This window comes from Aquarana catesbeiana, linkage group LG08 (genome assembly GCF_042186555.1).
Source record: "Aquarana catesbeiana isolate 2022-GZ linkage group LG08, ASM4218655v1, whole genome shotgun sequence".
NCBI lineage: Eukaryota > Metazoa > Chordata > Amphibia > Anura > Ranidae > Aquarana > Aquarana catesbeiana.
In genome coordinates this window covers 134,014,750-134,039,349 of record NC_133331.1, presented here as the reverse complement: position 1 = coordinate 134,039,349, position 24,600 = coordinate 134,014,750, and the positions used below count along the sequence as shown (strand labels likewise).

At 43.9% G+C, this 24,600-nt stretch overlaps 1 protein-coding gene across 5 annotated transcripts in view; it reads left to right on the top strand.

Moving 5' to 3' along the window:
* The window catches only part of PLCE1 (phospholipase C epsilon 1), a 945,493-nt gene that overhangs the window by 891,391 nt on the left and 29,502 nt on the right, over window positions 1–24,600 (top strand). For all 5 annotated transcript variants that reach the window (XM_073596424.1, XM_073596420.1, XM_073596423.1 and 2 more), the window contains 2 exons: window positions 5,696–5,914; window positions 6,458–6,671. In XM_073596424.1, the coding sequence (XP_073452525.1) occupies window positions 5,696–5,914; window positions 6,458–6,637 (399 nt within the window). In that variant the 3' untranslated portion in view covers window positions 6,638–6,671. The remainder of the gene's footprint in view (window positions 1–5,695; window positions 5,915–6,457; window positions 6,672–24,600) is intronic.

Sequence of the window (24,600 nt, the reverse complement as noted above, 5' to 3'; positions counted from 1 at the left end):
TATAATGTACATTGAGCAAGCTAAAAATGAAGAAAATTGTTTGGACACCAGTTGACAAAAAGTATTATATGGAACTGTAGAGAGTGCAGAGAAGGTCAACTAAACTAATTAGGGACACAGAGAACCTCATCTTTGGGGAAAGATCACCTATTTTTCTCCTTTGAAAAGAATTGTTTGTAGGGAGATATAATCAATTTGATAAATACATACAGTAGATGGTCAGTAGATACAGTAGATTTAGTACTATTGGTGCAAACGGTTGACTTTACGGTAATTTAAATTGACACCTAGAGGCAAAAAAGTTTAACCTCTGCATAGGAAACAATTTCTTAACAGCAAGAGCCGTAAATTATAGGGTTTTTTCCCCCATAAGGCTGGGTTCACACTACAGTATTGCGAATTGGATGCTGGGAAATTCACATGTCAGGAGATTGTGACCGGCTCTCAATAGAGCTGATTCACACAGCTCCGGAGTGAATTGTACAGGAGTACTTTGTGTTTTCTGGTACTTTTCAGTCCAAATTCAGCCAAAAATTCAGACTGAAATCGGACCTGAAACGTTGAACAGGGACATAGCGGACCTCTGCTGTGAGCTGCTCTGTACGGCAGTGTGAACCCAGCCTAAATGTTTTATTGATACATCAGATATAAAATATGCATGCCTTAGATAATTAGATGTATAAAATGTCTAGCTGCATATAGGTTGATAAAAAAATGCCATGGCAACAAAGTGAAGCAAATTTTAACAGTTATTTATTTTCCAATGGTATGTGTGACAGACCTAGCCAGGACAGAGGCTTGTGGAGGGGACTGAATGCTAGCCTCTTGCCTACCGACTATGGGCCCTGGCATTTGGGGGAATGGTGATCTTTGTGAGCTGTATGCCTGGGGACCCTTGAGGTGGTGTTACTTTGGATTCAGGTCCATATTCCCCCAAGACAAATAGACTCTGGGAACCCTGTATATGCCATATTAGAAATAGTGACTGATTCATACTGTTGGGACACATAACGTTAGATGCTAATGTCATCAACTCCAGCCATCTGTCGTCTTCTATAATGAGTCTAGTCTGGCTTGCCACAGCTTCTAAGAGTATTTCACCCATTGTTGTTTGTGCTAATTAACCTTGCTATTGTATGAAGGAGTTCTGTGTTGATGTTTATGATCATGTATAATCTACTGTGTGAAGCTCGGTGACAACAAGTCTGACCTGTAGTGAAATCCTTATTAATCATAACAATGCTCAGGGGGGCATGGAGTCACATCGGCTGCTTTAACGGATTAGTTAATTAGCTCTTGTTAATTCTGTTTCTGGTTACAGTTGTATTGTTAGAGTAATATGAGAAGGAGGGAGGAACCTCCTTTTTTACTGTATATAAGACTTGTATTTTGGTTCTAATAAGAGAGTCCATGTTCAGCAACTAAACAAGTATCGTCTTGTTTTGTGCTTGTGAGCAGTTGGAATATCTGGTATCTATATTCAGACTGGGAGGAAGCGGTTTATGACGAAAGCACTCAAGCGGAGTGTGGGACGTTCCGTTACATTGGTGGCAAGCAGTGGGACGCTTCCTGCAGTCTGGGACATCCAAACTTACACCTGGATCCAAGGTCCGGATAGCAGGAGAGGTACAGATACCAGCCACCATGGAAGAGGAATTCTAAAAGAGGTTGCAAGAGATGCAGATACAGCACAGAGGACCAGTATCAGAGAAAGTCCTGCTGGGATGGTTTGATTCTATCCGCTGCAAACTCTGGAAGGAAGCGCTAGCCCGTGAGCAGCAACACCAGGGAAAAGTTCTCCCCTTCATCAAGGAAAGGTACTGGTCTCAATATGGATTGCTGGTGCTGTTTTTGGGAGAAAAAACGCACAAGGAGTAGACAGCTGAATTAAGCAGGCTGGTCTGGGCAGAGATGCGGCTGGATTAGAGCTCCAGAGCCCTCCTGTGGCATGTATCCCAAGCATGACCTTGGATAGCGGATGACAGCCCAACGGAAGGCTTTGGCTACGGCAGCCTGGGACTGTTGTATGTGAAGCTGACAGGGGACTCTAACTTTGGGAGTAATTTGGAGTGGCGGTTGGAAAAAATCATGGATTTCAGAGAAGGGCTACTGAACGTCTCGGAAGTGCACTGGGCACTGGAAGATATAGATTTTCTGGCCTACAGGCGGCTGCTAGACTCTGCTCAGCGCCAGGGCTGGGCTCCCTTTCCCTGGGACTATCAGGAAATACCAGTTGACAACTCTGAAATCCTGGCTGAAGAGTTGGCAATGTAATAGAGTATCAGTGTGCCTTGCCAACCTTCCCCCGCAGCTATGGACGCGGAGGACTTATGGCGGATGCAGCAAGTGCTGACTGACCTTGATGAACCTGTTTCTGCATGGGATGATCTTGGATGGAGGAATGTGCCTGACCAGCAGCATGCCAGAGAATCGGCAGTGGAAAATCTGGAGATTGCCATCCCCAAAGCTGAAGTGCTGACAACAGGGCAGAGCTCTTCTAACCTCTGCCCAGCACCAATAGCATCTTCTGGGTTCCACGGACAGGAGATGGTGAACCTCTATCCCCAGACACCAGTTGCAGAGACAGGGGATTTGATAGACTTTTCTGCTGAGGAAGAACAACCTGATGAGCCTCCAGCAAAAGAGCTGGTATCAGGGCCAAAGTTTACTGTGCTCTGCCCAACACCAACAGCAGTATCTGTGGAGTTGCAAGGAACTTCCCTAGCTGAAGCGCTGGTCACCGAACAGAGGGTCCAAGACCTCTGCCCCACGCCTGTGGCAGTTACGGAAGCTCAGGGTGAGAAGGTGGCAATCACTTCCCAGCAGCAGATACAGGGGGAGAAGGGAGAGGAGGTGTTCGTCGTCCCTCCCCAACAGTTGGCCAGGGTGGAGGAAGCGGTCTTTCCTCCCCAGCAAAGATCCGTGCACCTGGGAGACAGTACCATAGACATGTCCTCCCAGCAGCCAGATGAGGTAACGGAAAAGGAAGCAGCCAGCTCACCTCCCCAATGGCAGCTACACAGTTTGGGAGTGGAGGAACCCCCCAACGGTTAGCCAAAGCAGATGGTGTGGAGTCCCCAGCAGAAGTGCTGGCAACAGGGCAAAGTGCTACCAACCTCTGCCCAGCACCGGCAACAACTGTGGAGATTCAGGGAGCCGGGGCAGTCGGTCCCTCTCTCCGTCGATAGGCTGATGTAGTGAAGCTGCTACTCCCAGCTGAATCACTGGCAACAGGGCAGAGCGCCGCTGGCCTCTGCCTGGCAGCTACAGTGTCTCTACAGCTTCAGGAAGCTGGGGTGATTGGCCCCTTTGCCCAGCAGCAGACCGAGCTCCGGAATGTTAAAAACTGCCCAGCTGAAACGCTGGCAGCCGGACAGAGAGTAAATGACTTCTGCCCCACACCTACTGGTGTCAACTATTCCTTGCAGCCAAGAATGGAGATCATGCGGACTGACTATGTGAGTTCACTTTGCCCGACTAACGCATGTCCAGACCAGGTGGGGGTCTGGGACCTTGTTAGTCAACCTTTGATGGGGGAGAAATGTGACAGACCTAGCCATGACAGAGGCTTTTGGAGGGTACTGAATGCTAGCCTCTTGCCTACCGACTATGGGCCCTGGCATTTGGGGAAACGGTTATCTTTGTGAGCTGTATGCCTGGGGACCCTTGAGGTGGTGTTACTTTGGATTCAGGTCCATATCCCCCCAAGACACATAGACTCTGGGTACCCTGTATATGCCATATTAGAAATAGTGACTGATTCATACTGTTGGGACACATACTGTTAGATGCTAATGTCATCAACTCCAGCCACCTGTCTGTTGTCTTCTATAATGTAAATGAGTCTAGTCTGGCTTGCCACAGCTTCTAAGAGTATTTCACCCATTGTTGTTTGTGCTCATTAACCTTGCTATTGTATGAAGGAGTTCTGTGTTGATGTTTATGATAATGTATAATCTAATGTGTGAAGCTCGGTGACAAATCTGACCTGTAGTGAAATCCTGATTAATCATAACAATGCTCAGGAGGGCATGGAGTCACATCGGCTGCTTTAAGGGATTAGTTAATTAACTCTTGTTAATTCTGTTTCTGCTTACAGTTGTATTGTTAGAGTAATATGAGCAGGAGGGAGGAACCTCCTCTTTTATTGTATATAAGACTTGTATTTTGGTTCTAATTAGAGAGTCCATGTTCAGCAACTAAACAATATCGCCTTGTTTTGTGCTTGTGAGCGGTTGAAATATCTGGTATCTATATTCAGACTGGGAGGAAGCAGTATATGACGAAAGCACTCAAGCGGAGTGTGGGACATTCCGTTACATTATGATTAAGAGAATAGCATAAACATTACTAAGAAGAGGGAGTTACCCAGAACTAGTATGTATTGAAAATGTGTCAGCGCATCAAAGAAAAAAACAATTTAAGTGTGTCTAAAGTAAAGCCGGCTCATACCTCTAAATAGGAATTTATAAATGTGTAGCGCTACACTTAAATATACTTCCAGATAATATGTGTCTAACTGTGTAAATGAACCCAAAAACAGGTGTTAAAACAAATAAAGTTCACCAAAACATCCTATTAGAATTGCAAATCAAAAAATGTATATGCAAAAATAATATCAAGTCTGTGAATAGTGTCTTTAGTGCACTATATGTATGGTGATACCTTTTCTACTTCAAATCATTCTTAAGGATACCTCTTCCAAAGCACCACTGTAAAAATTGCATGTGCGGCTGCTCACCTCTGAAAGAACCTCTACATTGTAGGAGGTCTAAAAAGGCAGTAACATATGGTAGGGTAATCCTCTGCGTTTCAATTCACATTTTACTTCATCGCCTCTCCTCCAATAGCTTCAATGGATATTTACAGTGAATGCAGCAATGTACCTCATGGCAATAAAATAATATATAATGCTCTCCATTTAAACAATTCAGAATGAAAGCGATCAGATATACTTACAAAGGATAAAAAGTGATCAGCGTGTAATAACATCCCTTCATCTCTCCCCCAGAGATCGGGATCACTGCCGCCTACAAAAAGGTATACTCGGCTTCAAATACCGAGCAGGGAATAGTGATGATATCACTAGGTTCCATCACAAGAAGGGGAAAAAAACAAAAGGGGGGGTGTTGATGATGGGTTAGATTAAATGGGGATCAGAAACTGACAGGTTGGAATGATGGGGAGGTCTGGTATGAAAGCGGGTGCTGGGGCTACTGCCTGTTCCCCACTCCTTTTCCCTCTTCCCAATTTTGGAAATTATAGGGGTTTTTACCTTACTGTGGAAAAACTGTAGGTTTGGGGTTCTGTGGATGCAACTTTTATCATTTGCTTTCACTTCCTGTCTCAGGAAGTAGGAGGAAATCCCTCCAAAGTCTGGGAATATCTAGTTGTCACCAGAACTATTGTCTCCGTAGGATCATTTCTCCTATATTACTGTGCTGGGGACAACCCAAAATGTAGTTTTTTGTTTTTTTTTAACTTTTGGTGATAACAGTAAACATGAAAAATAGGTGCATCTACCTAACTGGGACACAGACAGGATTAAAAAACCTCACCACTTCATCCAAAACTAAAAAAAAAAAAAAAAAGTTTTGCCTTTATTTGTACTTTAAGCCCAATGGACGTGTCATGTTTCATCCTAAATATGTACCTATGTAAAAATATGAATTTGTTGTCTGTTTTTGTGCCCTAGGCCCTCAGCAAAGCCAAATACTCATACAGCATTCTGAACAATCCAAACCCAAGTGACTATGTACTGCTTGAGGAAGTGACAAAAGAAACATCCAACAAAAAGTCATCAACTCCAAAAACAGCTCAGAGGGTCCTGTCTGACCAAGAGTGTGTTTACCAGGCACAAAGCAAATGGAAGGGAGCCGGGAAATTCATTCTGAAACTAAAGGAGCAGGTTCAGGTATAGTAATGAGCTGCAGAGATTGTGCATGACACTTTGTTGAAGTATGCATACAAGAGACATCCTCTCCAGAGGCTTTAACTGAAGCTTACTGGAATTTTAACACCTCCTTACATTTCACAGAGGATGTCTGTATCATTTCCGGTAGGTCATCTTTTACAGGATTAAATGTCTGCTCTGCAGTCTAGTACATTTCACATGCAACCTGCCAGGCACCTGCTTTGTCTTGTCACAACCTTGTGTGTGTTATTGGAAGATAGTATTACTGTGTCAAATATAACTCTGTGAAGGTTGGAATTGTGAACGTGTGTCCCTGGAAGACCAAAATAACATGATTACTTCACAGTATGGTTACTTTATTTTGTCTTTCCCATTTTTAATTTTGAACAGCCCCAAATTGGAAGAACAACATATTCAAAATATTTGAACCTTTTTGTAAATAAATCATCTCTTCTGAAATGCACATTATGTTGCGTACCCGCTGGAGCTGAGACACAGTAATTACAATAACTGAGAGTCCAACATAAAGATATTTCTTTGCAGGCAGCACGAGATGACAAGAAAAAAGGCATTTCAATTGCTAGTGAACTGAAGAAACTAGCAAAGTCAAGCCGGCAGTCTCGGAACTTCACACTGTCACCTCAGATCGTGTCACCAGAAGGTACCCAGAATAAAGATGAAAAACCTGCATGCAGTTTGTCCTTCAGTGACTTCAGTGAATAGCAACTATAATATGTGTGCATCATATTCCTTGCAGGTATGGGTGTTTTATCTGTCTGTTCCTTTTTTGATGCCTTCTCTCCAGTTTGAATTTGTTACATATTAATTTGACTGTATAGATGAGATACTATGGTATCAGTTGACTTAAGGGTAACAAAAATAGCACTTTGACCCAGTTTGTGAATTGTTTCGATTGAAAATTACATTTCATCCCTGTTCATTAAGGGACACAGCATTCAGTCATTCTGAAACAATTGGGTGATACTGCCACCTGCAGGAGGAATTGGACATTGGCAAATGAAAAATAAAATGTTGGCCAGCAAGGTATACCCCACCCACTTCCAACATGCTTCAGTTTTTTGCTAATGTCGTAGGATGCTGGATGTTTTTTCCTTATTGAAAAAAGTTTAACCTTTTTTTTTTTTTTTTTCAACTCTTTATTACCTTTTTTTGTATATCGGCCCATGCCTGGACCCCACTGGACCAAAAATTGCAGGGAATGTGACCTCTGGGCACTAGGCTTTGTATTTGGTGCTTTCCAGACCTCTGTGTGTACCATGTTATTTAGCCACTTTCCAAGTCCAAGCCCATGGCACAGCCTCTGCTGCGACAAAGTCTCTACAGACTCTTAAATAAGTACATAATGCAGTCTGAGCAGTGGGAGCTACTAGATTTATTGAAGCCACTGAGTGCCAATATTAACCCCTTTTTCCATTGGTTTCCATGGAAAGGATTAACATGCTGAGGAATTAAGTGCTGTGTGACTAGCTGCAGTGACATAGATATGCACTTCACATTCTGGTACCACATTTCAGCGAGAGTTAGCACCTTCCTGCCATTATTCCTGTTTGCAAGAGACACACAGTTGCACCTTGGTTAGTCTTTGCTGCTGCTAAAGTGACCTTTAACCTCTAACTATTTGAACCTCTCCTGCTGTTAGAAGCTCAATTGTGAGTACCCACATGTTTTTTTTGTTTTTTTTGATGCTACTATTTAAGTTGTCTCGGTTAAACAGTGCAACATGTCGGATCCCAAGTGCAAGGGTAGAAATTCCACTGCATCAGGCCTCTTCAGCTGATGATCCACTAACAGTTCTTGGGTGGCCTGCCATGTTCATTCTTGGAGATCTCACCCAGACAGCCTGGATTGTTGTCCTCTGCATCCACTCTTCGGCATACATACACTCTTCAAAGTCTTTCTCAGCTTCCTCAGGTGAAGTCTCCTCCTCTGCCTTATCCATCCTTTTCAAATCATTGGTTTCACTAGCAGGCCTTGCTTTGCACCCTGTCATAGCCATAATCTCACTCTGTCATAACTTAGGGCTGGGGGTCAGCAACCTGGAGATTGCAAGTTACCTTTCGCCCGCTGGCAGGTGACAGCTTGCGAAGACATCCCTGCCTCGCCTACCCAGCACTTTCTGCAAAGCGGAGCAGGTGCGTGATTGACCAATCCTTGCCTGGGAGGTGCCCCCTGCATATGATTGGCTGGGGGGCTGGGAAAGCCTCTGAAATAGCGCAGGCAGGTTCGGCTCTTCTACGAATACGCACAAGCTCTTTCCCTAAGCCCAGTGTATAGTGAGCTGTTCCCCACTGCCCAACCTCCTCTCCAATCTATCCAAGGTGCTTGTGGGATGGACGAGAGTGGAGGGCTGGTGGAGATTAGTGCCAGAACTGCTGCTTCCCTGCACTACTCTGCATCTGGTAACAACTTCTGCACCCTCCTGCTCACCAATACCATACTCTTCTGAACCCCTAACATCATGTCCTCCTAACACCCCAGCTCTCCTAACCCCCCAATACCATATCTTCCTGACCCCCCCCGCACGTTCCATGCCCTGCTGACCCAGTACTCTGCCCTCCTAAACCCCCATGACCTCCTGTTTTCTGCCCTGTTGATCCCTATGCTTTTCATACTGCTGACCTCTGTATACTTCCCTTCATCCTACGGACCTACGCACACTTCCCTAAATCCTACTGACCGCTGCACACTGCCCTACATTCTACTGACCTTTGCAGTGTGCTCTAAATCCTACTGACCTCTGTATACTGCTCTACATACTGCTGACCTCAGTACACTGCCTTACCTACTACTGACCCCTGTACACTGCCCTACATCCTACTGACCTCTGTACACTGCCCTACATCCTACTGACCTCTGTACACTGCCCTACCTGCTACTGACCTCCGGACACTGCCCTACCTATTACTGACCTCTGTACACTGCCCTACATACTACTGACCTCTGGACACTGCCCTACCTACTATTAACCCCTACCTATTACTTACACTAGCCAGAAATCAGAGCAGATAGCCAGGCCCTGAAACTAGACGAGCAAATCAGACTGCAGTACCAAATGTTATGTCTTATAGTGGACTCCGGCATCAGCCTTGTGGGGGTGACCAATTACTCCCCAGACCTGAAAAAAAAATGTGAATGAAAGTGAATACCGAGTTTCTTACTGAAGCTAAGTCTTAAGGTAGGCTAAGTTTATATTTCTAGAGTACCATTAGTTTTATTGGACTCCACTAAGTTTTCTTTATACCGTCTTTACTTTTTATTGGGGCTTGCTAGTTAATTTCTTTTTTTTTTTTAAAGGGCGCCGCACCCCAGTGACCTTTGATCTCCTCCATGTTGTCCAGGTAGATCTCCAACTCTCAAAGTTTGCCTACCCCTGCCTTGGGGGAATGAACTAAACTTAAATCACAGGATCCAGCTAAAATTCCTACTGACCTTGTATTTGTGAAGAACTTATGGCTTATGCCTTCAGCCTGATACTAATGCATAGAAAGTCAACATTGTGAACTATTTGCCTGATATGGTATGTCCAATGTAAAAAAAAAAAAAAAAAAGCTTCTAATTGTGAATGGCTCTTTAATGCCTCCTTGGATGCACTCATAGATGAATTCACTGGAGGGTAAAATTACCTATTTCCACAGCTAAAGAAGCCAAAGCCATAAACTGAGAAGATCTGGCCCCTGAGGCCAAGAAGAGCACCTTTCTCTACTCCCCAGCTTCAACCTCTAAGGCCAGACCCGAACAAGGAGCCTACTTCAATCACAAGCCCCTAGATATCCCAGGTCTGCAGACATGTCCTCTCCAGCAAGAAGAGTTGCCCCCACTTTCCAAAGTAGGGGGATGTCTTTTAGCCTTTGTGGACACCTTGTCAGAAAGCATCTTGGCTGCCTGGGTAAGAGACGTGATTTACAGGGACTTCAAGCTAGTGTTCTGATTTTTGCCCCTTCCCCAGTTCATGTTGTCCCACTTGCATGTGCCTCGATGTTGCTTTTACAGATCCTCTTTGCCAGGAAGTTATTGCCTTTGTTACAACAGCAAAATTTTTACTCATACCTTTTCACTGTTCCAAAACCAAAAAAGGGGCATTTGACCATCTGAAGGCTTTAAATGTGAGTCCTAAAAGTTTGCATGGAATCCACAAGGTCTGTCATAGCCACCATCTATTAGGGAACCTTACTAGCCTCTGTGGACATCAAAAATGTGTACTTATGCATATATCCCGATCTGTCCAGAACATCAATACTATCTCTGTTTTTCTGTGGGAGAACATCACTATTGGTTTGTTGCCCTACCATTTGGCCTATGTTCCGTACCACAGGTACTAACCAAGGCATTGGTACCCATGCTAGTCTTACTACACTTCTGGGGTATTCATAATGGGTGATACTTGGACGATTATCTACTGAGGGAACAGTTGGCACAAATACTGACAAGGTGATGCTGTCAACGCTGGGCTCAGCACTTCCTTCTCTGAGCTGCCCGCTCAGCTGTCGGCTAATTGCCAGCTCCCATCTCTCTCCACAGTTGCTCAGCTGTTGATTATATCCTGCTCGTCAGTCCTGCCTACTTAAGCCGTCCAGTCCAGAGGATCTCTGCCTTCACCTTGGTCAACATCACAGAGACGATCTCCTGTGTTCCTGTTTAAAGACTTGCTTTGCTGACAATCCCTTCAGGTTCCAGATCCCGCTTGCTGTTTCACTACGTTGATCCCTGACTTCTGGCTTGGCTGACTATCCGGTTACTGGACTTTGGCTATGTTTTGACTACGTTTGTTCTTTTTACCTTTATTATTAATCAAGTGTGATTTAACTGTACTTCTGTCTCGGTCTGATTTTATGGTTTCTGGCAGATGCAAACAGTCCACACGGTATAAAGGTTGGATACTGAATCTTTAGAAGTCAATGTTGGAACTGATACATCGCTTGAAATATCTGGGTTTCATCCTAGACAAAGCCCAAGCCAGAGTTTTCTGGATTTTTGCTCCCAGACTTGGATTCTACAGTCCAGGAGCCATCCAACTTTGTGATTCTGCATGAGAGTTCTGGGCTTGTGGTAGCCTATTTCAAAGCAGTTCCTCTCCAGACCCCTACAATGCAATATTCTGTCATTGTGGGGCATATCAGTTCAATCTCTAGACAAACCAATTCTCCTGCCACCAAAGACCAGGTTATCTCTGGTCTGGTAGCTCAAAAATCCAGGTCTAAAGTTGGGGAAAACCTTTATCCTGCTGTCTTGGAAGTTTCTAACAACAAATTCTAGCCTGAAGGGCTAGGGAGGAGTCTTAGACACATTGTTGGAGCAGGGGACTTAGTTACTGAAGGTCGTTGTCTCCCTATCAACATTCTGGAGCTCTGAGTGATTTGATTGTTTCTGCAATGCACCCAGACTGGAGGGTCACCTGATCAGAATCCAGTCAGACAATGACACAGCAGAGGTGCAGGTCATTCACAGGGAGGAACAAGGTTTTGCTGTGGTAAAAGTGATTGTAGAATTCTAGCCTGGGCAAAACTTCACATTCCAGGCATTAACAATTGGCAGATATACTACCTCAGCCAGCAGCACCTGGACTCAGGGGAATGATCCTGGCCGGTAGAAATGTTTCAGCACCCATGTCGCAGGTGGGGGATGCTGGAAGTGGACCTCCTGGACTTCAGATTCAACAACAAACTGGACAGGTTGGTCTTCAGATGCAGAGACCCTCTGGTGAAAAGTACACTGATCTGTCTCCCCCCATGAAACTTTTTTATATGTACTCCACAGGAACGAGATAAAGGGTATACCAGTGATCCTTTTAACTCTGAACTAGGCCAGGCAGATATGGTACTCCAGTCTGATCAAACTAATGGCAGACTTCCCTATGGGCTGTTCCAGATTGACTAGATCGCCAGTTCCAGGGACTGTTTTACCACCCTGCTTCGTGGATGCTGGCTTTAACATAATGGCTGCTGAAGCTGTGGATTTGAGAGACAAAAGTCTCACTGATTTATTGATTTCCACACTATAAAAACTAGGAAGTCTACCTTCTGAAAGGTCTATTCTTGCACATGGAAAGCTTATTTCGCTTGGTTTAAGGAAAGAAAATGTAATCCCAGGAAATACTCCATGCAAAAGCTCAACCTATTTGCAGTCAGGCCTGGACTGACATTTAGACACAAGTATCAGCAAGGAGCAAATCTTGGATCTTGCAATCGTATTCTAAAGAGTGTTAGCCTCCCATTCATTAGTGAAGGCTTTTGTACAGAATGTCTCTCATGTAGTTTCCTCCTGCACAGACACTCATGAGTGGGAGATGAATTTGGTTCCCTCGACTCTTCATCAAAGACCACATTTTTTAACCCATTAGGCATATCACCCTTTCTAATCTCGCCTGCAAAGTTTTTTTTTTTTCAGTTTTTAAATTTACAGAGAAAGGTATGAACCCTCTATAAAATTAAATAGAGTGCAGTTATCGTACAATACAAATACAGAGGAAGGAAAGTGAAAGTATTAGGGAACAGGGGAAACCAGCCACTTCATATTAAACATCACCATATAACGTAATATGGAATATCAATTCAACACCAGGGTAACGGAGTAATGACATTGTCACTCTCGGACTTGAGGGGTCCACAAGTATATTCAAGGCAAGGGATACTTATAGAAATCAATAGGTTAATAGTAGGGTTGTCCCGATACCGATACTAGTATCGGTATCGGCACCAATACCGAGCATTTGCCCAAGTACTTGTACTCGGGCAAATGCTCCCGATGCTTCCCCCGATACCTTGAGAGTCAGCAGTGATCGGCACGTGGGGGAGTTACAAGCTTCTCCCCATGTGGCTTTCAACTGCTTTAGTGACATACAGCAGTGATCGGTGCTTGTAACTCCCCCACACGCGATCACTGCTGACTGTCATCGCATCCTCCATGCCTCCTCCGTTCCGCTGTCCCCCTCCGTTCCGCTGTCCCCCTCCGTTCCGCTGTCCCCCTCCGTTCCTCTGTCCCCCTCCATTCCTCTGTCCCTCTCCGTTCTGCTGTCCCCCCTCCGTTCCGCTGTCCCTCTCTCTTTCTCTGTCCCCCTCTGTTCTGCTGTCCCTCTCTCTTCCTCTGTCCCTCTCCGTTCTGCTGTCCCTCTCTGTTGTGCTGTCTCTCTCCATGTCCTCCTCCTTCCTTTGTGAATGGACAGAGTCAGCTGACTCTGTCCATTCACATAACTGAAACATTGTAACCTCCTGTGATTACGATGTCTCAGTTTATGAATGGAGAGCAGCCACTGTCTTCTCTCCATTCATTCTAAGTGCAGCTGAGGCTGAAGAAAGTAATCGGTATCGGCGAGTACTTGAAAAAAAGTATTGGTACTTGTACTCGGTCCTAAAAAAAGTGGTATCGGGACAACACTAGTTAATAGTGTATCAACTGAATAGGTGCATTAAGATAAAAGTCTTCCACTGGTGCTACAGTAGGCATGTCCAGCCATGCTCCCCTCATTTTTTCTGATTTTTTTGGGCAGCTCCTTTGCTGCCAAGTCTGTTCTTCTAAACAGAGGGTGGAATTAACCTCCCCAATCCAAGATACTATTGTTGGGGACAAGGGCAACAACCACTTCATGGCTATAAATAACACTCAGCTAACACTGTCAACAAGCTGCTCTCTCCTGGAAATTGTAGCCAACTCAAGATACAAGTGGGAGGGGGTAAAGGGAATGGCACACCAAAAAAAATGTCCACTATGCCAATACCAAAATAGCTTGGGACAACACCAAAGCATGTGCTGTAGGTCCCCCTCGCCTCTACGGCCATATTTATGCAACCATACAGGAACTTGATATGTCCTATGAAGAAAGTAGAATTGTGATAATCTATTTGAGTTAGATAAAGAGATAGCAGAAATGGTTTGTAAGATAACATTTCAGCCACAAAGTTGCTTTTCTTGTTACTTTCACCCCTGTGAGGTGTGTGTTTGAACTGGCAGCTTTGTCTGGTAAAGAAGCCTACCTGGCCCTACACAAGGATAAGGAGGTGCTGAGGCTAGAGTCATCTCCATCCCTAAATTTTTCTGTCTCTCTGGCTGAAGTACATCAAAAGAAAAATTTCCTTCAATGTCTAGATGCAGTTCATGCTGTGGGGGGTTACCTTTTGGGCCACTGCTTCAATTAGAAAGACTGACTCTCTTTTTGTCATTCTGGATGGCCCTTATAAAGGAGAACCAGCTTCATGAAGGCTTAAAAAGACATTGTACAAGCTTATTGTCTTAGGGATATGGTTCTACCCTTTTCTGTCAAGGCACACTCCACTAAGTCTGCAAGTGCTTCTTGAGATTTTCAGCATCAGGGCACTGTTACCCAGACTTGCAAGGCTGCCACCTGGCCTTCTATTCCACCTGGAAAAATGTAGAGAACATGTGATGTTCAGGCCTCATCCAATACCAGCTTCAAGCAACTTTCTGAGCTTTAACTGCTTCAATACCAGGCACTTAGACACCTTCCCGCCCAGGCCAATTTTCAGCTTTCAGCGCTGTCGCAATTTGAATGACAATTGCGCGGTCATGCTACACTGTACTCAAACAATTTTTTTATCAATTTGTTCCCACAAATAGAGCTTTCTTTTGGTGGTATTTGATCACCTCTGCGGTTTTTATTTTTTGCGCAACAAATAAAAAAAAACCAAAAATTTTGAAAAAAGAACACATTTTTCTTTGTTTCTGTTAAAAATTTTTGTAAATAAGTATGTTTTCTTCTTCAGTGACGGGCACTGATACGGCAGCACTGATGGGCACCGATGAGGTGGCACCAATGAGGTGGCACTGACAGGTGGCACTGATAGGTGGCACTGGTATGCGGCACTGATGGGCACTCATAGCTGGCACCGATGGGCACTCATAGGTGGCACTGATGGGCACTCGTAGGGACACTCATAGGTGGCATTGATGGGTACTTATGAGTGGCACTGATGGGCACCGATAGGTGGGCACTGACAGGTGGCACAGATGGACATTGATGGATGGCACTGATGCCCCTAAGGGTGGCATTGCTGGGCATCACTGCAATATAATGGTGCCAATCAGTGCCGATTTGTGGGCACTGATTGGCACAGATTGGGCACTGACTGGGCACATTGGGCACATGTGGATGGCCATGGGGTACATACCTGGCCATCCACATGTTGCCCCCTTCCCTGGTGGTCCTAGTGGCGATCCCTGGTGATCCAGTGTGGTCATCTGAGGGGAGGGCTGCGCTGATAAAAAATCAGCACAGACCCTCCCTGTCATGAGAGCCGCCGATCGGCTCTCCTCTACTCGCGTCTGTCAGACGCGAGTGAGAAAAAGCGGATCAATGGCTCTTCCTATTGACATCATGATCAGCCGTGATTGGACACTGCTGATCATGTGGTAAAGAGCCTCCGCCGGAAGCTCTTTACCAAGATCGGTGGAGCGGTGTGTCAGACTGACAACACCGCTCCACCGATCGGCGCGATGCGGGCGCGCGGCAGCATGTTATCCTGCTGGACGTCATATTATGCCCAGTCAGGATAACTGAACCACCGCCCAGCTGTCCTCTGCTATGGGCCCAGGCGGAAAGTGATTAAGCTGCACCCCAGTTCTATTGCTTTTGTTATGTGGGCCTATTAATGTTTTTGGAAGTCCCAGCTGTCTCAGAATAACTAACTCTTGTATCCCTTAGTGAACTAAAAAAAAAGCAGGATTTTTGTATTTAACGTAAAATCTGCTTCTTGGAGTTCATTAAGGGACATGAGCGGAACCCCTCTTTGTTAGTAAACTACTCGCTACTCCTAATGCTGCTTTGCTACAAAACTAAAGCATGCTAGGAGTTGGAGGGGTTTTATCTGGCTGGCAGTTTTTGTTTGCAATACAATTGTCTCAGAATATCTTAGTCCTGTGTTTCTAAATTCCATGAAACAGATTTTATGGTAAATGCAACAATCCTGTTTTTCAGTACACAAAAAGGTTTAGTACATGGGGCAGATTTTTTTATGTCAGAAGCCAGTTCACAAATTTGATCAAACAAGTTTTCACTTAAATATCAATTGATTTTAGCTATATAGTTCTGTGAGGTGTTTGAGAAGAGCAGAAAATGGAGGCTGAAAGAGGGATAACGTGCAAAAAAATCACTGATAAGAAATAGGCATGCAAGAGTTTAATAACTGTTAACCATTTACATGTGAAGGATTAGTTACTCCACAAAAGCAATATTTAGGTACGCAAACATAACCTTCTGATTGGAAAACTGTTAAAGTAACAAAATGGTTACATTTTCTTTATAGCAAAAAGTGAATTGACATCTGCATGAAATAATTGCATCTGCTTAATAAAAAATTTACTGAGAGAAATATGGAGGGTGTCAATGCTGCCCACTTCCTGAGAGAAGGCTAGTTCTACGAGGGAGTGCTGATAAGTACTGAGCCTTACCCAGAAAAAATTGAGCGAAGAAGCTTTAAATTGCAGGGTGTACTGGCCAATTTGTCTATATTCAATGCTGTAAAAATCAACTACCTATGATTTACTTTAGACCTTAAAAATAAAGATGATAACAGGGCAGCACCTCCAGAAAAATGTGGAAGAGCATAGGACCATAACCAAGTTTCTGTTTCTCCAACGGAAAGATGCTAAGCAGATCCATGATGAAATGTCACAAGCTTTGGGTGACAGTGGCCCTTCGAATGCAACATTGGGTTGTCATTTTTAAAACTGACCGTTTCGGTGTTGAAAGGGAAAAACCCAGTGGAAGGCCTGATTCTGTTTCTGTGCCTGCAAAAGTCAAAAGTTTTGGGATCCACTTTGCTGCAAGCGTTTTGATTTCCAAGTCGTTGTGGATAATGTTACCAACTCTCTCACATGATATTCCCAGATATGTAGCAATACTTTTGGCTGATATTCGTGGGCCTCTATGATCATGTCATGGGTGGCTTTCACATTTGCACACACATAGACATAAACAGGCCTTTCACTGGGTTTCTCACTTTCAACACTGAAATAATCAGTTTTAAGATTGGCGACCCAACCTTTAACTGTTGCATATGAAGGGCCACTGTCATTCAAAGTTTGTGAAATTTCATCATGGATCTGCTTTTGCACCTTTCCCTTGGAGAAACAGGAACTTGATTATGATCCTATGCTCTTCCACGTTCATTTTTTCTGGAGGTGCTGCCATGTTCACTTTGGACCTGAAAAAGTTAATAAGTTAAAATCATTGGTAGATGATTTTTGCACCATTGAATATAGACAAATTGGCCAGTACCCCCTCATATGGGTGTTCTGCTGAGCTAGTGGCCTTATTTCTTCCTGAATCTCTATTGTAGAACAAGTCATGCACATCAGGTGCTCCTTACTTATCTGACTGCATTACTGTTCTTTGTAGCCAGAGACAGTTTGGTAGCATGCTCAGAAGGAGGGCTGCAATGTTTGTTTATATATTTCTGCCAGTATAGGTTTCTTTTAAAGTAAACCTGTATTATTGCCAAATATATTAAGGTGAATACAGCACTGTATAATAGGGCATGCAACAGAATAATCAGTGCACATATTGATTTACTTGACGCTGCTAATTACATGGTCAGAGTTGGACAGGTCACGCGGACACGGAGAATTGCATTATAGAATGAGAGATAGTGTGTGCCTGGTCTCCGCATACCCAGGAGAGAGGCTATGGCAGGTTAGGTGGGTGTTTTTGTTACATAATAGGCTTTGAGCCTGCACCTTATGGTGCATTATACTGCACTGCGTTCGCCCTAATATTTTCAGTAATGATGCAGGTTTACTAGACCACTAAACTTACTAAACATGCATTGTAAGCATCATGTGAATGATCTTTCCACAACATTCACAAAATGTATGTAAAATAGCCACACTTGTAAGACATCAGGATATTTGCTGTGCCTGTTCTTATGTAAACTACAATTGTAAGCAACTGAATGGCAGGTAATTTTCTTCTGTGGGATTACAGCACACAAAGTGAGCTGTGTGCTGGAAACATGTCAGTTCCACCTTTGTTTAACACTTCTCTGATCATTTTTTAGATATTTACATATTCAGAAGTTCTGTGCAAAACTTTTTCACAGTCCTTTATAAAAAAAAAATGCATTTTGTGTATGGTGGGCCTCTATTCATATATTGTATATATATTTAACCTCTTGACGTCTGGGCCCTAGTCGAATGACGGCTACAGAGGGGACCTGAATTTCCGGGAGGCCGTCATATGACGGCCTCCCCTTTGCCCGGCCCCGCACGCTTCCTGCAGGGCACACGCGCGCTGTGATCACCGAGTCACCGAGACTTGGGTGATCACAGCTCCGAGTTAGGGGCCAATCCCGGCCCCTTACCACATGATCAGCTGTCAGCCAATGACAGCTGATCACGTGTGTAAACAAAAGCTCGGTAATCAGGATTTTTTTCAGCATGAGGAGTAAAATGTGCAAGGGACATCAGTCCCGAAGAGGATGCCAATCAGTACCCTCATCTGTGCCAATCAGTACCCTTTGCCAGTGCCACCTGCCATTGCCACCTGCCAGTGCCACCTTCAATGCCCATGAGTGCCAAATATCAATGCCCACAAGTGGCACCTATTAATACCCACCAGTGGTGCCAATCAGTGCCTCATCAGTGCCACCTAGCAGTGCTGCCTATCAGTGTAACCTATCAGTGCCCATCACTGCCACCCATCAGTGCCCATCACTGCCACCTATCAGTGCCCTCCACTGCCAGCTATCAGTGCCACCTATCAATGCCACCTATTAGTGCCACTTCTCAGTGCCCACCAGTGTCACCTCTCAGTGCACATCAGTGCCGCCTTATCGGTGGCCATCAGTGCATCCTGTCGGTGTCCATCAGTGCAGCCTCATCAGCGTACATCAATGAAGGAGAAAAATTACCTGTTTGCAAAATTTTATAACAAAATATAAAAAATTATATATTTTTTTTTTTTTTAATTCGGTCTTTTTAAATTTTTTTAACAAAAAATAAAAACCGCAGAGGTGATCAAATACCACCAAAAGAAAGCTCTATTTGTGGGAAAAAAAATTATAAAAATTTCATTTGGGTACAGTGTTATATGACCACGCAATTGTCATTCAAAGTGCGACAGCGATGAAAAGTGAAAATTGGTCTGGACAGGAGGTGGGTTTAAGTGCCCAGTAAGCAAGTGGTTAAGCAATAGTCAAACTTAGAGGTCTTCTACTCCACATAAACATTTCCACAGTTTATCCAGCCTGAGGTTTGCATCTCAGCAAAATGCTTCACAGGTCATAGGTACTGTATATGTTCTATGTTCCAAAGCAACACAGGAAATGCTCTTCTTCCACTGCACATAGCAAACACTGGGGAAAGTATTTGTCATTACGATCAGTGATAAAGGCAGTGTGTGGTCATAAAGGCAATGGGACACCAATTTAAAACAGCCAGTAGCAAACAATCATCTCTTTTTTTTTTTTTTTTTTCTAGAACAGTTTAAGAAATAACATCAATTAAGTGACCGTCCTGGTTACTCTGACCAACATGTGCTTTTCCCCCAGAAATTAGAAATAAGTGTTCAAAGCACAAATGCTTTATGAAAAATGAAAAAATCTGCCTAAACTATCTGCTATAATAATAGCTTTCATATTTTTTTTTTTTTTAGAGCATGGTACACTTGCTTTGACATATAGGCTTAAAGGTCAAACCCATAGTGAATTTAGAGAGAATGAATGGGTTAGAACCTCTTTATTGTTTTATTATTCACGTTATTATGTGTATTCTTGTTGATTATACATCCATCACTTCCTTTTGCAGTAATACCCCATCCCACCCTGAAACACAGAATTTTATAACTGGACCAGGGGGTCCTAATTTTTAAACACTCTAGATAAAGGTATATTTATTGTGGTTAAGATTCTTCCTTACTTCTTTTCCCAGTGTCAGAAGTCCTATATTTTAAAGACACAATCCTTACCAACTCTATTTGAAAATGTAATAATAAACCTTTACATTACCCTGTATCAGCTTGACAGTGACTTGGGTATTATGCAAGCATGTCCTTTTGACAAGGTGTTTTTTGGTCATGGTGCATGGTGGCTTGATTTTGCATGTTTTTTTTTTTTTTTTTAATCTGGTTTTGTTACTTATTCTGTTATAACTACACTATTATTGGTACTGAAATATAAATAAGTAAATGTAAGAATCAGTGTGGCTATCTAATTAAAACAGAAGGTTACATACAGCTTGTGCCTTTGCAAAGGGATAGATTTGGTACAGACAGTCTTATGCCCCGTACACACGGTCGGATTTTCCGACGGAAAATGTGTGATAGGACCTTGTTGTCGGAAATTCCGACCATGTGTAGGCTCCATCACACATTTTCCATCGGATTTTCCGACACACAAAGTTTGAGAGCAGGATATAAAATTTTCCGACAACAAAATCCGTTGTCGGAAATTCCGATCGTGTGTACACAAATCCGACGGACAAAGTGCCACGCATGCTCAGAATAAATAAAGAGATGAAAGCTATTGGCCACTGCCCCGTTTATAGTCCCGACGTACGTGTTTTACGTCACCGCGTTTAGAACGATCAGATTTTCCGACAACTTTGTGTGACCGTGTGTATGCAAGACAAGTTTGAGCCAACATCCGTCGGAAAAAAATCCTAGGATTTTGTTGTCGGAATGTCCGAACAAAGTCCGACCGTGTGTACGGGGCATTAGACTGGTAATGCACGGGGGCAGGCTTTTAGAAGGACTAATTAAGTTCTTCCTAATTAATTTTGCTTTTAAAAAAAATCCACAATTCAGGTAGATCATAGACCACTTTAATGTAAAAATTGTAAAATTCTTGAAGAGAATGATGAGATATACAGTATCTCACAAAAGTGAGTACACCCCTCACATTTTTGTAAATAATTTATTATACCTTTTTATGTGACAGCACTGAAGAAATGACACTTTGCTACAATGTAAAGTAGTGAGTGTACAGCTTGTATAACAGTGTAAATTTTCTGTTCCCTCAAAGTAACTCAACACACAGCCATTAATGTCTAAACCACTGGCAACGAAAGTGAGTACACCCCTAAATGAAAATGTCCAAATTGGGCCCAATAAGCCATTTTCCCGCCCCAGTGTCATGTGACTTGTTAGTGTTACAAGGTCTCAGGTTTGAATGGGGAGCACATGTGTTAAATTTGGTGTTATCGATCTCACTCTCTCATACTGGTCACTGGAAATACAATATGGCACCTCATGGCAAAAAACTCTCTGAGGATCTGAAAAGAAGAATTATTGCTCTACATAAAGATGGCCTAGGCTATAAGAAGACTGCCAAGATCCTGAAACTGAGTGGCAGCACGGTGGCCAAGATCATACAGCGGTTTAACAGGACAGGCTCCACTCCGAATAGGCATCGCCATGATTGACTAAAGAAGTTGAGTGCACATGCTCAGCGTCATATCCAGAGGTTGTCTTTGGGAAATAGACTTATGAGTGCTGCCAGCATTGATGCAGAGGTTTAAGGGGTTGGGGTGTCAGCCTGTCAGTGCTCAGACCATACGACGCACGCTGCATCAAGTTGGTCTGCATGGCTGTCATCCCAGAAGGAAGCTTCTTCTAAAGATGATGCACAAGAAAGCCTGCAAACAGTTTGCTGAAGACAAGCAGACTAAGGACATAGCTAACTGGAACCATGTCCTGTGGTCTGACGAGACCAAGATAAACGTATTTGGTTCAGATGGTGTCAAGCGTATTTGGTGGAAACCAGTACAAAGACAAGTGTGTCTTGCCTACAGTCAAGCATGGTGGTGGGAGTGTCATGGTCTGGGGCTGCATGAGTGCTGCCAGAACTGGGGAGCTACAGTTCATTGAGGGAACCATGAATGCCAACATGTACTGTGACATACTGAAGCAGAGCATGATCCCCTCCATTTGGAGACTGGGCCACAGGGAAGTATTCCAACATGATAATGACCCCAAACACATCTCCAAGACGACCACTGCCTTGCTAAAGAGGCTGAGGGTAAAGGTGATGGACTGGCCAAGCATGTCTCCAGACCTAAACCCTATTGGGCTTCCTCAAACGGAAGGTAGAGGAGCACAAGGTCTCTAACATCCACCAGCTCTGTGATTTTGTCATGGAGGTGTGAAAGAGGACTCCAGTGGCAACCTGTGAAGCTCTGGTGAACTCCATGCCCAAGAAGGTTAAGGCGGTGCTGGAAAATAATGGTGGCCACACAAAATATCAACACTTTGGGCCCAATTTGGACATTTTCACTTAGGGGTGTACTCACTTTTGTTGCCAGCTGTTTAGAGGTTAGTGGCTGTGTGATGAGTTCTTTTGAGGGGATAGCAAATTTACACTGTTATACAAGCTGTACACTCACTACATTGTAGCAAAGCGTTATTTCTTCAGTATTGTCACATGAAAAGATATAATAAAATATTTACAAAAATGTGAAAGGTGTACTCACTTTTATGAGATACTATATAAAATGACATTATAAATTACTGTAACACGTATGTGAAAATGTAATTATTATTATACAGGATTTATATAGCGCCAACAGTTTTCGCAGTGCTTTACAACATGAGGGCAGACAGTACACTTACAATACAAATCCATACAGGAGGGATCAGAGGGCCCTGCTCGTTAGAGCTTACAATCTAGAAGGGAGGGTCAAGTGGAAACAAAAGGTAATAACTGTGGGGGATGAGCTGATGGAAAAAATGAAAATACAGTTGTTAGGTGTGGGTAGGATAGGCTTCTCTGAAGAGAAGGGTTTTCAGGGATTGTCTAAAAGCTAATAAAGTAGGAGATAAGCAGACAGATTGGGGTAGGGCATTCCATAGGATTGGAGAGGCTTTGGAAAAGTCCTGGACGCGAGCATGGGAGTAGGTGACGAGGGAGCTAGAGAGCAAGAGGTCTTGAGAGGAACGAAGAGAACGAGTAGGTTGATATTTAGAGACTAAGCTGGTGATGTAGCTGGGGGCGAAATTGTGGATGGCTTTGTACGTAGTTGTTAGAATTTTGAATTCAATTCTTTGGCTGAGTGGAAGCCAGTGGAGGGATTGACAGAGAGGAGTGGCAGACACAGAGCAATTTGTAAGGTGGATGAGTCTGGCAGTGGCATTCATGATAGATTGAAGAGGTGATAGACTATGTAGAGGCAAGCCAATGCGAAGGGAGTTGCAGTAGTCAAGGCGAGAGATGACAAGCGAGTGAATTAAGAGCTTTGTTGTGTCATTGGTTAGAAAGGGGCGTATTTTGGAGATGTTGCAGAGGTTGAGGCGGCAGGATTTGGACAGTGATTGGATGTGTTGCTTGAAGGAAAGTTCAGAGTCTAGGACTACACCTAGAACCTTGGCATGTGGGGATGGGCTTATAGTTGTGCCATCGATTTTGACAGAGAGATCAGGGGAAGGGGCATATGGGGGAGGAAAAATTATAAGTTCGGTTTTGGATAGATCGAGTTTGAGGAAGTGGTGTGACATCCAGACTGATATATCTGATAGTAAATTAGTGATACATGAGGAGATAGAGGGAGTGAGCTGAGGGGTAGAGAAATAGATTTGGGTCTCGTCAGCATAGAGGTGATATTGGAAGCCATGGGAGGTTATCAGTTGACCCAGGGAGGCGATGTAGATTGAAAATAGGAGAGGTCCAAGAACAGAACCCTGGGGGACCCCAACAGAGAAAGGAAGAGGAGAGGAGGAAGTAGAGTTATAAGAAACACTAAAGGAGCGGTTTGATAAGTAGGAAGAGAACCAGCGAAGTGTACAGTCACGGAGACCAAAGGCGTGTAGTTTTTTTTTTTGAGGAGGGGGTGGTCAACCATATCAAAGGCAGCAGAGAGGTCCAGGAGTAGGAGTACATAATAGTGTCGATTGGTTTTGGCCACTAGTAGATCGTTTGTTAGTTTTAGGAGAGCAGTTTCTGTGGAGTGTTGAGGACGAAATCCAGACTGAAGGGGATCAAGAAGGTTATTATTAGCGAGGTGGACGCTCAGTCCGTTGTAGACCAGACATTCGAGGAGTTTGGATAAGAAGGGGAGCAAGAAGATGGGGCATAGGTTGTTAAGATTGGATGGGTCCAGTGAGGGCTTTTTAAGTATGGGTCTGACAAGTGCATGTTTTAGAGAGTTGGGGAAGATGCCAGAAGAGAGGGAGAGATTGAAGATGTGGGTTAGAGAGTGTAGCAAATGGCCAGAGGGTGAACGTAGCATTTGTGAGGGAACAGGATTCAGAGGACAGGTGGTAAGGTGGACATTAGCAAGTAGTTTAGCAACTTCGTCTGTATTGGTGGGGTTGAAAGAGGGAAATAATGATTGTGCCTGTGGGCATGAAGTGTAAAGCGTGGAGGGTGTCGGAACAGTAGAGATCTCTGCGCGAATTGTACCAATCTTCTGTTTGAAGTGATTGGCGATCTCCTGGGCAGTGAGTGAGTTGGCGGGTGGAGGCGGTGAAGAACAAAGTAGAGAGTTGAAGGTGGAGAAGAGTTGACGGGGACGGGATGATAAGTTGCTAATGAGAGTGGTAAAATAGGTCAGATTGGCAGAGAGGAGGCTAGAATTGTATTTTTGGAGGGCAGATTTATCTTGGTTGAAATCTCTCTGAGACTTAGTCTTACGCCACAGGCGCTCAAGAGCACCACTACGTTTTTTCAGACTTCTAGTACCATCTGTTTGCCAAGGTTGAAGGGGTCTGGGCTTGATACTGTGTCTAA